This window comes from Leguminivora glycinivorella, chromosome 10, assembly GCF_023078275.1.
Source record: "Leguminivora glycinivorella isolate SPB_JAAS2020 chromosome 10, LegGlyc_1.1, whole genome shotgun sequence".
Taxonomy (NCBI): domain Eukaryota; kingdom Metazoa; phylum Arthropoda; class Insecta; order Lepidoptera; family Tortricidae; genus Leguminivora; species Leguminivora glycinivorella.
This window is the reverse complement of record NC_062980.1, coordinates 11,378,666-11,392,020: the sequence shown is the minus strand read 5'-3', so window position 1 is coordinate 11,392,020 and position 13,355 is coordinate 11,378,666. Positions and strand designations below refer to the sequence as shown.

The 13,355-nt window shown below is 36.3% G+C and overlaps 1 protein-coding gene across 2 annotated transcripts in view; it reads right to left on the bottom strand.

The window, feature by feature from the left end:
* LOC125230592 (transducin beta-like protein 2) overlaps positions 1-13,321 on the bottom strand; it is a 108,741-nt gene extending 95,420 nt beyond the window's left edge. Inside the window, exons 1-2 of one of the 2 annotated variants that reach the window (XM_048135795.1) lie at positions 12,996-13,321; positions 2,067-2,264 (exon numbers count right to left, since the gene is read on the bottom strand). In XM_048135795.1, the coding sequence (XP_047991752.1) occupies positions 2,067-2,264; positions 12,996-13,143 (346 nt within the window). In that variant the 5' untranslated portion in view covers positions 13,144-13,321. The remainder of the gene's footprint in view (positions 1-2,066; positions 2,265-12,995) is intronic. The other variant, XM_048135794.1, reaches the window with a different exon arrangement.
* Positions 13,322-13,355: the final 34 nt, after the last annotated feature.

The window sequence follows — 13,355 nt, the reverse complement described above, 5'->3', positions numbered from 1 at the left end:
ATTACTTTAAGATCGGAGTGGCGAGATAATTTAAATACTATGTTAGTTCAGATAGTATATCAGCATGTAAGGACAGCGTAAAATCTTTGTTTATACAAGATACTAACTTGTTTATTATTTTACGGTTACATCAAGGTCTTGAAAAATGTTGATAATTGCGAAAAAAATTGCATTGTCATGGAACATTGGTTCAAATATAATAAATAGGAGAGAAAAAATCATTTTCCTCTTCGTTATAAAAAAGTTACCTTAGCGCACGCTTTAGTAATAAATTAATAATGAAATAACTATATTTTACGATTGTTCCTTACATGCTGTTTATTATATTATAATAACCACAGTTTGAGGAAGCAGATGTTATCATTGCAATCAATACGTCACCGTTGACTGAATCAACCAAAAAAAAAATATCTTCCGATGATCGCACGGCCATTGTACTACCTAATTTGTTACGGAAAAAACTTGCCTGAATCGAACATCTAAAAATAGAATTTCAGGTTAATTTTCTGCCTTTTAGTATGTTCAAAGAATTTCAACGGTATTTTTTTACAGCAGTATAATTTATGATGTGGCATTATGTATTCATATTAGGTCGTTCTACGGAGGCCTTTGCGGGGCGGCAAATTATGTCATACAACCTGTAGTAGGATATTTTACTTGTAAATACACTGAACATTTAATGAGGTTAAAACCCCGCAGAATAGGTATACTGGCTCTAACTGTGAATAGAAAATATTATGTAGTCTAGAACGTATGTTCCTTATCTGTTTTTTTTCTTACTACATATAAGCTATGCTTAGTTTGGGACTAGGTAAATCGGTGTAAAAGAACACCCAATTTTTTTTAATATTCTGTATTAAAAATGTCTAATCTTATGGTGATTTATCTATGAATAGTTTCATAAAAAAATACATTAATATTTAATTCTAAATAAAAATCTAGTCCTAGATAGGAGTATATAGTAGATTAGTACCGGACACTATTATAAAGAACGAAACCTTATTTGCTTTAGTTGTGCAAGTTATTATGGCAAGCGACTGTACCTAATGCCTAGTATTTCCTGTAAACAAGTAATACGAACAGCCTCATCGTATTGCACTTTCATTAGATAGAAAGGGAAACGGCAGTAAACTGTGGTGATTATAACTCGGGTTATTTACAACTTGTTTTATTAGTATGAAAGCATTGGGCACAGACAAGTATCTATATTAAAAACGAGACAATTTTATTATAACCAAGCGTATATTTCATATGGATATGTTATTACTGTGATATGGTCGTAGAGGTGGTCAATAATATCTGAACATGCAATGTAGCGCCATAAAAAGAGACGTTCAGACATTTGAGAGCACCTTGGCCGCTTAGGGACCATCCACACTCATGAGTTGCGGCGGAGTTGCGGCGCGCGCCACGTCTCCGCCACGCCGCCTGAACGTAATTCAAAAAACGTCTCCTCAAGTCCTCAGTACATTTTGTATAGTAAGGACGTAACGGTTGACGGAGACGTTTTTTGAATTACACTCATGAGTTGCGGCGGAGTTCGCGCCGCAACTCATGAGTGTGGATGGTCCCTTAGATATAATATTATACGCTTTGGTCATCATTCGGGAACAGTAAGATAAGATACTCGTCTGTGCAACAATGAATATTAGTCACTGAGCCCTTCGTCTCCGATTGACGCCATACACTGCATCTTATACTGTACATGTCTTACATTACAATGAGATATACGCAAGCGTCTGACGCGTATCCAAGACATTGGGCTAAGACCTGGTAGCATGACTTCTCGCGCGCAAATCCATGCGTCTTCAAGTAGATTCGAGCGCGAGAACGAAATTCATGCTAAACGGTCAGATTATTGACTCTTTATCGTCTGCCATGTCTGTGACACGACAGGCGATAAAAACCCAACCATATGGACTACCTCAGACTACCGTCTTTTGAGCGCCGGCGACTAGTCAGCGCAATAAAAAATGGCGTCGCTGCGCGGTTGCGACAACTTGACGCCGACGCTCGACGCTAGTGTGGGGTAATCGTGAAGTATTCAGAAATGTCAAGACACTTACCATCACAGGTAGCAGCCATGAACTTGCCATTGGCAGAGAAGTCGACGTGAAGGACAGTGCCCGGGTGGCCCTTGAGGTTCTTCAGCAGCCACGGGTGGCTGAACTCGTGCTTGCCGCTCCATGACGCCAGTTTCTTGCTCTTCCTGTTTGAGGGGCGTTCCGCTGTTGCGGATTTCGTCTCTTGTTTCTCGGGAGCTCCTGAAATTGATGGTTTAGAGTTTTAGAAGGTTAAATATAACATTTAAAATATGGTATTTAATTTATAGAACTAGGTAATGTACAAAACTAACACTACATATCAGCAGCGGCTGGTCCACACAAGCCAATTCCCATCGGCTTTCCTAAAATTGATTACCAGTAAAGTACCTAATGTTAAGGAAGGTTTATTTTTGCTTTGGTGTTGCCTAGCAGAAATTTTCACCAGCCGCCACTGCTACATATAGGTAGTTGTTTAGGTATACATCGAATATAAGTAAGTCAAAGTCATCCTCCTCTAAACACTATCAAGGGTAATTTTGAGGATGTTGCTGCCGCTATGGTAATATTATCTTAAATTATATCAATTTTAATTGCTTATGACTTAATTTGGGTAATAAAAATAATAAACAATCATAAAATTAGCAGTAGCTAAGACTTCCAAGGCGATCTGGATCTGGAGTTCTGGTTATATTACTGGTAATATAATAACCCGAAATGCCAAAAACTTACTAGATTTAAGTATCATTAATATCATTATGTAAAATAAAACAGTGATCGTGATCGCGTTGCATCACGGTAGTTGCGAAAATGAGTAACAATTGCATGTATTGTAGTAACTATAAATAAACATTAATATTACGAGCTAGGTACATAATCAGATAGCATAAGTACTAGAGTATTATAGGTAGTAGAGATAAATAACTTTCTAGTTATACACGCTTTGTTTAATTAACTGTGTAACAGTTTCAGTTGCCTGTTTTTTTTTAGTTATTTGAAAATTTTACGCCGATTGGTTACATCGTTATTCGTACTTTATGGGTCACTCCATCGTAGGCCACGTCTTTGCCTTTGGCTAGTCTGTGGCTAAGAGTAAGCCCATTTATAATAATAATTAAAAAAAATAGAAACAAATGAAACTATAACTATATACTAAAGTACTTCACATGAAGACACAGATATAACCGATTGTAGTTTGTACCCCTATTAGTCACTTTAGTAAGTTAAGTATTAACTACGAATTGACAAATATAATTTATAAGGCTAATTAGAATTTTTGAAGCTTTTTAAATTGGTAGGCAAGTGTGGCTTTGCCTAGTCCTTGGTCATGTTTGTGATTAAGCTGATGCCTTCAAGATATCGTCATACACTAGTCACATTTAACACTGTCACGCGTTGGATTTGATGAATAATCCAGCGATTTAAGTATACAATGCGCTTATGTATACAATGTGGCATGTAGGTAGGTTAGTAGACATTATTAAAGACTAGCCACCCAGTGTAAATTTGAGTTTACCATCGTTGTTAGTTGTTAGCAACAACATTTTTTTTGAAATATCAGAAAATATCGATAGACAACTTTATTTCTAAGGGTCCCCCCACATCTAGCGTCTCGCGAGCGTCGCGTCGGGCCAACTGTATGGAAAAAGACGGCTTTGCCCATACAGTTGGCCCGACGCGTCGCTCGCGAGACGCTAGATGTGGAGAGACCCTAAGGGAACAAACAGGTCAAGATATATTTGGACACTTTATTCACCAGGCAGGCAATTATGGTCGCGCGATAAATGATAAAACATCTGGCCGTTCCTATCGCACTTAACTACTAATAGTGCGATAGGGACGGCCTGATATTTTATCGTCTATCGCGCGACCATGCTACCCGTGCAGATCTAGATGATGTTAACGGTACCTATTCGGCGACCACAGCCACAGATCAACACGGCGAGACAACAGAGTGGTACTTAAATGTCTATGGTAATGAACTGGTAATAATAATATACATATTTTACATAGGATTTGAGTTTTTCCCAGGCGTTGTATCGCTATTTACTTCACCATTCATAATCTAGGTAAAGAAGGCAAGTTGTGATTTGAAGCAGACGTCAAGACACCTTGCAAAATCGGTTAGAAACTCTTCGGCGACAAACGGCACATTCCACAATGGACCACATTGTTTGTCAATGGTCAGATACTCTAGACAATTTATTAGTCTCTCGTGTCACTAAGGCAACAGAAGCGGCTGAGAATCCAGGAAGTCACGCTCGTGGCCAAGCATAATGGATGTCGGCGTGGGACAATGTTTAACAATTAGATTAGCGAGATGTTAAACCGAACTGTGTAGGAGTCATGTCAAGTCAGGTTGGATCCATAGTTTGAAGACTACTTGTACCTACAACCACTGTCATTATTATTAGAAAATAATTAAGACTATACATAAACGCCCCGCTGCTGTGTCCAGGCCTCTTTGAATTTACTTTTTCATTATTCAGTTTAAGAGAACACTCTTAAACTTAAACCCCTGAACCAGTCTTAAAATAAAACTATACTACTTATGCCTACAAGGCTTACATAGACTGAAATAATACATTACGATACAAGTGCGTAAAAAAGGAAGTTCGAAACGAGTGGCGATAAATTAAAACACGACTGAATTTCCTTTTCGCACGTGTATCGTACGACGTTTTTCAGTACAGATGAGAATCCGAAGTTTCGACCTGGCATATAATGAACCACTTCTCGCACTAGTGCGTAAAAAAAACACCATCTGTACTGAAAAATTACTTTTATATTGTTCTTCATTCTGCCAGCATCGGCATCGTTAGATTCTTTAGAGAATAAAACAAAGCAAAGAATAAATTAAATATTTATTTTAAATGTAGATTAATTATGCGTATTCCTGACCTGAGTTAACAAATGATAATCTACATAAACATTAGGTGCAAAAATAGATCTTCGTGTATACCTTGTACTTTTGGCTCTTGAAAAAAGTGTAAACAAACCGGAGCTGTCAAATTTGAGGGTTGTTTATTAGGTAACGTTTGGTTCCTGATTTTTTTTCTCTATTTAAAAATGATTCACTACTATTTTCCATTTCATTCCACTAACATGTAATTTCGTTTAATTTGACGAAACATAATACACCTTCATTAATACAAGCTTATCGTCATTACATTTAATTAATATAATTATTTTCTTCAGGAAATCTTCAACCAAAAAGTACCCAATTTGGCAGAGGTTTAAAACTCATGGTTGCATTTTAATCTGGGTATAACACTTACGCGATTTTTAATTTTATCTGACATTTTGACATTCTTGTTATCAATCATCATCATCATCATCATCTGTTCCAAATTTGATATTTGTGTTTTCGAGCTTCCGTTTCTCCGTATGAGATGATGATTGTTATATTTAGCTGTATTTTTTATACTAGATGGTAGTTTAGTTGATTCAGCAACGGTACCACACTAAATTTTGATGAAAGACAGAAATATAAAAAAGCAATAGAAATATAATTAAGATTATCTGTGCATGAAATAATAAAAAAATATGAAAAAAAATATGTCGTTCTATTCTATGTGTTTAATGGTGAAAACATAATATGTATATTTTTAAGTAAAACGCAATACTTTATATATACGTTAATTTATTGTGGTGAGGACGATGACGATGATGAGGATGAAGACGAAGATGATTCTGTCACATTTATTATTATTCTGTCGACCAAATCGTCAATCTTGTTGTCTAACTCTTTCATTTTCTTCTCTTCCTTGATGACATGTTCTTCGCATCTTCTTTAGTTTTCTGGTTTCACATTAGCAATGTGCGTTTGCCGACCCATTATAAACTTGTAATTACACTCGTCTTGTCTAATTGTACATGTGTATTTGGTAAAATTAAGCGAAAGTAGGTATATGTTTTTGGAATGGAACGGACTATAGTAGTGAGCTCAATTACTTATTTTTAAATACGAATATTTTAACAGGAACCAAACGTTACTGATAAACAACTATTTGACGGTTTGTTAACAGTTTTTTAAATAGGTACCTATAAATACAAGGAATCGCATTGTTACTCTCACCTTACTTACCATTCATGCGTTTATAATCATTAAAATTGGCTCACCATGAATAAAAAGTACCAAGTAAGTCGCGACCTACAATATGTTCTTCGATCTGGCCTTAAAAGGTTCACTACCCCTGGAACTGTCAAATTTGACGGCTCCGGTTTGCTTACACTTTTTTCAACAGCTAAAAGTACAAGGTATAGGTACGTAAAAAACATTATATAATACAAAACATGTAAATTACAGTCAACAACGTTGACTTGACTAATACAATTTCCATACTCTTCGTATGCCAAAGTTACACGAAATGTATCAAATAGGTACTATACAATATGCGAAATATTTTAATAGTTATTTGTTATACAAGGGGGCAAAGTTGTATTTTAACGCCGAGTGTGGAATTGAAAAACGAGCAAGTGAAAGGATTCTATAGTTGAACCACGAGCGAAGCGAGTGGTTCGAAAATAGAATCCTGAACTTGCGAGTTTTTTAATACACGAGAAGTAAAATACATTTGCACCCGAGTGTAACACAAAACTTTTTCCCTCACTATAGCGAGGAAACTACAACGCCAAAAATGCGTTTATCACTGCTTCCAATAGTTCTACAGGTGGTAAATCATCTTTATTACTAGATCCACCTACTTTTATCAATTTCAAAGCAGTTAATTTGACTTTATTCAAGGTCAAATTACTTTACCCACTAGTGGATGAAATGCGTTTTTACCCGCTGGTATTAAAGGACAAAACACGTGTTTCCGAGCTGGTGAGGGGAAAATATTCAAACATGACTAAACAAAACTGCAAAGAAAATTGTTAATCTGCAAAATAAATGTTTAGGACTTACTCTAACAACTTAAGTACGCTAAGGCTTGATTTAAACGGCGTGCGCACCGCATGATATTTTAGTTACATTGCGGGCTGTTGAGGTTACATACAATCAAATACCGCAATGTAATAAAACTCGTATGCGAGTTCTCGTACCGCCTAAATGGGCCCTAAAGTTGTACTTATTCAAGTCAATGTGGACATGACACAATGGACATTTCGCCTGCATGGTCTTAAAGCTTAAAGAGACAAATCAGCAGTTATGCTATGCAAGTTTTGTTTTAATTCGTTACCTAACCTAAACTAAAAGAAGATCTAATCGAGCCACCCACAGCGGCACATGTAAACGCAAAGCACGTTTGACACTACTTTCGAGGGTCCACCCACGTGGCTGGCATACGTGCATTGCTTACCATAGATTCAGTCAGTCAAATAAAAATGGACATATCAGGAAACATCGAATCATACTCCTAACCCAATCTCAACAGTTTATGCTTAGGGCAATAGTCCACTATCATATGTTTCTCATAGAAATATGATCATAGGCAACATGTCCTTTTTCTTCACGTTTGAGAAAAAGGGAGGCATATAGACCTATGGACCTAGGGAGGGATATAGAACATATGATAGTGGCCTTAAGGACCCGCATATACCAAGATGTAGTTGTTTGTGTAATTGTGTATGTATATACATAGTTGCTGGTATTCATTCTATTTATTTGTAGCAAGTCATCAAATTATACTTTAAGCTTCCTTACTTGCACATAGAACTGTATCAACTGTATGCAAGGACAAACTTGATGTCATGTCATATTAAACCCACGCATCCTAGTTAGTCTAGTTAGGAAATATTTGTTGCAAAATTTTCATGGGCACATGCTCGCTACGTTTCAAAAAGGTCTCGTCCGAAGATCTTTATTATATGTATTACGCCATTTATGACTGGTCAGCATCTATTTTTTGCCAACGGATCCACTTATTCATAAAATGAATCCCCATGATAGATAGATAGATGTTCTTTGCTGAGCCTTATCATTTATCATCTTGTGTGATCGCTATTTAAACTTTCTTTAATTTCTTTCTACAAGTAAAATACTCAGCAGCAGTAGTAGACCGTAGACCGCATCATCACTTACGATCAGGTGTGATCGTGGTCAAACGTCTACCTATTCATACTAAAAAAAAAGTATATCGCTACATCGACTTCCTACATGTGGCTGTCTGCAATACGGACGCGTCAAAGCCTCCATTATTATGCAACACGTATCACTATCAGGTAGTCATAAGCAATACGCCATCAATAAAAAAAAAGATAAGCCAGTTTTCCTTTGTATTCGTTACGTGTTTTATCTTTTCCTTGTCCAGTTCCTGGATGGGTGAATAATTGTTTCGCCCACATCTGCATTGATTGCGTATTTGTAGTTTTATAGTAGGTAATATAACAAAGGCAATTATGAAACATAAAAACCTCCTAAATAATCATGTCTTATTTATTATTTATCTGCTTTTTAGGGTTCCGTAGTCAACTAGGAACCCTTACAGTTTCGCCATGTCTGTCTGTCTGTCTGTCTGTCTGTCCGTCCGTCCGTCCGTCCGTCCGTCCGTCCGTCCGTCCGTCCGTCCGTCCGTCCGTCCGCGGATAATCTCAGTAACCGTAAGCACTAGAAAGCTGAAATTTGGTCACGCCAAGAAAATGCAAAAATAAAAAATGGGAAAAAATATTTTCTTAGGGTACCCCCCCCCCTACATGTAAAGTGGGGGCTGATATTTTTTTTCATTCCAACCCCAACGTGTGATATATTGTTGGATAGGTATTTAAAAATGAATAAGGGTTTACTACGATAGTTTTTTGATAATATAAATATTTTCGGAAATAATCGCTCCTAAAGCAAAAAAAAGTGCGTCCCCCCACCCTCTAACTTTTGAACCATATGTTTAAAAAATATGAAAAAATCACAAAAGTAGAACTTTATAAAGACTTTCTAGGAAAATTGTTTTGAACTTGATAGGTTCAGTAGTTTTTGAGAAAAATACGGAAAACTACGGAACCCTACACTGAGCGTGGCCCGACACGCTCTTGGCCGGTTTTTATGATTATTATCACCGCGTTAAGTTCGATGTTTATTAGTTGTATACCCGGCTGATTAAAACAAACGGATGATTGTGTAAGTTGTTCGTAGTCGTAGCCAATTCTGCCCTGTTTATACGTAACGTACTGACAAACAGCCATGTTAGAAAAACGTCAGCCCATACAATAAGTATGACCATTAGCCGAAGTTTGTGGCAAGAGGGTTAGCTCTTTATGCTCTACTTGAAGTAATTATGAACGTGAATTTCATTTTTGTTTTCACTTAATCTGACTAATCAATGATAAAACTACCGCAAGACTGTAATTCAAACAATTATGACAGATTTGTTTTAATTTTTAAATTCTTTACGACAAAACAAGCTAGGGCAGTTTACTCAGGATTGTTAAGACATATCAAACAGACATGACTTTACCTTTGTAAACACGGCATAACTATGCAAAATATTTTGCATTTAGATATGCTTTAAACTTATAATTTGTAGCCATAAAAGCGGCGTCATCAGGCAAAGGAATGAAAGATAGATGAAGATGTAAATTAATTTTCTAGATCATTGATGCAAATTTTGACATGGATGTAAATTAAGCAGTACCTATAAGCACTACTAGAAAAGTATGTTAGTGATGAGACCTTTCACTTGACTCGTTCGGTGGCTTGAATAAGGTCACTAATATGCTGATGCCGGTCATCTTATGTTATATTGTTAGTAGGTATACGTAAGTATACATGCTTGCTTAACGTGCCGGTCATCTTATGTTAGTATTGTTGTAGGTAGGTATACGTAAGTAGGTATACTTGCTTGCTTAACGTAAATCAAATTTTAAAATAATATACATGTAATTTATATCTACGCAATAGGTATGCATGATTTATATCTAATACCTATACCTACTCATAATATCGCACGTGCAATTTCCGTACATAACATATGTTTCTTTTTTCGCCAGGTGCACGACTGGTGCTTCCTAATTTTATGGGCTTTTCTGTGTTAAATCGTATGGAGAAAAATGAGTTCCAAGGGCTGCCGCTAATATGACTGACGTTCCAGAAGCTTGCGTGTATTTATGAAAGGCATTGCTTCTCCTTTATATATAGGCAACGGCAGACACAAGCATTTCACCAACGACTGGTCTGGCTGGACATTTGACGCTCGTAAGCTCTCATAAAACTGATACAAGCGTTCCTAGCAATCTTTACCAAAACTTCTCAAGTTTAATTATATTGTTTTATTTTTATTTTTATTATTTAATGGTTGCCAAATCCGAATTCTAAGCTCATTCTTACGCACAATAACGCTTATGCTTTTGAGTTATAAGCAGAGTTGCAAAAATCTTGCATTGCATTTAATGAAAAAAATATCTAAAAAAGGTACAAATAATAATTATCAAATGATTCATCACCATTACTCACTTCGCATCTTTCCACATACTTATACTAGTAGGTGTCCATACCATAACGGTAAAAATCACGAAGCATGAGTAAGACAAACAAATTATTGGAAACGTATAGGAGAGAAGACAGAACTATTAAACAAGTACAGTTTTGCACTCTTATACTAATAATTTTAAAATTACGTGTATAGCGGCACATTCATTGATAGATTTGCCATGCACTTTTGCCGCTGATAGTACGTTCCTTAGCCAGCGTCCACACTCATGAGACGCATGTCTTGCGGCGTGGAACGGACGTCTCCGCCACGTCGCCTGAATGTAATTCAAAAAACGTCTTCTCAGTACATTTTGTATAGGAAGGACGTAAGACGCGCCCCAGGCGGCGTGGCGGCGGCGTGGCGCGCGCCTAAGTGGGGACGCTGCCTTATAAATTATGTAGGGTAATTTAATTGACAAGGGAAAGACTTTTACGATAGGAAAAATTCGGTTAATTGAAATTTCACATGTACAGACGCACCTCACGAACCCGGTACCGTAACATTTACGCAGACAAAATAATGACATCACAACTCATAAAATGAGTTACTGACCCTTTAGCACAAATTGCCTTGTCACGCGCGAGTCTACTATACATCAAGCGCGACTTCAAGTATGGACTCGCGCGCGACAAGCCAAGTTGTGCTACAGGGGCTGGTGTAGACAGCTGATTCCCAGAGGTTTTCTAGTAGAGTAGCAAGTAAGTCAGAGAACATCACTTTTCTATATTATTTTGTATGAAAAACATTGAGGATCTATAAACACTTTCACAGAAAGTTTAACTTGTGAAAAATCATGAATGAAAGTAATCTTGCTATGGATAACTGCTATCAACCCGACCTACGCCAATATCGTAATTGTTACGAATGTTTAGGTACTCATTTTAGATATAGGTACCTACCGTATGCAGATTATAATTCTATAGGTATAAACAATGTGTGCACCAATAAATTTGTGCCATATAGATGAATCATAATAAATTTCACAGTGTCTGTTTGTACCATGTTTACCTTTTTAAAACCAGGTTTCAACACACAATGCCCTCATACCACGACACCTTAAAAGTCAAAGATTGTAACTGCCATGTCTCAAAATGGTGGTTAAGCCATTTGGCTCTAAACATATCAAATTTGCTCAGGTGAAGTTTCTGTGATGAATTAATTTAATGACATACAAATCGAGCATGAATGTCATAGTATTGTTGTACTTATGAACAGTTTTGTATTCGCAATTGCATTTTATTTTGCCATAATAACATATTTATTATGAATATAGAGCAAGAAACAGTAACATTTATAATATACAAAAAAAAATGTGCAAATTATTATAAATTATGTATAGAATTATTTAGATTACACATCCAAATGTGAAAATCAATATTTTAAACTTGATGTATGGAAGGGATTTGGTAAAAATAATTTCATTTGTTACTAAAGATGAGTATGCTACATTTGACTGTTAAATAGTAAATATTTACAAACTAATTAAACATAATTTCTTCTAAATTCTAGATTCGAAAAAATTGTCTGAGATACCTAATACAGAACCGGTTTTTTTAAGAAAAGTATTTACATGACTAATACAACTATATTTATACAAGAACCAAAATAAAGTTAATGTTATATTTATGTTGGTAGGTCTAAATTTATTTTTTGTCCCAACCCAAAATTATGCTCAATTATTCCTTTTATGGTAGTACATTTTTTAACATCCCTGATCTAAAAAAATCATGTTCCAAAGTCTTATTTGAGCCTCTTTGATAGAGCAAAGAAATGCTCAAACAAAAAAGAAAATAAAGACCTTAAATAGCATCTATAAGGTGTAAAATTTGTGGCTGAGAAGATTATTTTTTTAAATAAATATGTCTTATTAGACATATTTAATTAAGATGCTAAAAACACATTCACTCAGGTCAAATATAGTTTTCCTGATTCCTATTATTACCACTGTGAATATCCCACAACCCATCTTTGGTCTATTACAAGGATAACTTTTTATTTTTGGTATAATTGTAAATCTTGTAATACTTACTAAATTTAACATTTTTTATGAAGTACACTGAAAGAATACAGCAGGGATAGGGTCTCTTTCGCAATAAAGAAAATGAAACCTGTATTTGCATAAAGAATGCTTACTCCAAAAGGAAATATTCAAATGAGATTAATGTCTATAAGATTCTTAGGTGATCGATGAACGAATCATCATTTGAAAAAAAAACGTGAGTCACCAAGTTAACCGTAACTTCGGTAAGATCAATGTGACCCTAATAGCGCGGTAGAACATAATCGCGAAAATGTGAATGAGGCCGCCAAACTAACGCAACGTGTTTGTAGAATGCACCCGTCTCTAGCAGATTTAACAGTTAGGCCTCGACTCACCGGGTCCGCTCGCCGGGTCAACGATACAAAACCCGCGAAGAGCTGCAAGCACGCGGCGATTTATCACGTGCGCGGAGCAACGACCAATCCATGCCAAATTTAACTCTAGTCACAAGATTTCATTCCTGATAAAAAATTCCCAATTTAAAATGTATCTTAAATAGAAACTAACCTGTATCTTTCTCCGATACATGTTCGACTGCCTCCTCATTCTTCTTTCCTAGAAGCTTGTAAATAAAGTGTGCTATCGCACAAATTAGGACTGTAATCCCCGCAACGAGGAATACATTAGAGTTCTGACCGGCCTGAATGACGACCATTTTCACTCAAAATTCTCCACCAGATAATTAACTGCACAAAACGTCTTTAAAACACGACCGCCACAGTCACGCGGCAACAAAATAATTTACTTTACTGTTCTATGTACTTGAATGAACTGAAGTGAGGCGAACGAGCGCCGGAGCTAAAAGCGCGCGAAGGATACTTTTTACTGCGGTAAAGACAGAGACAGATAGAACACCGGCCGGCATGC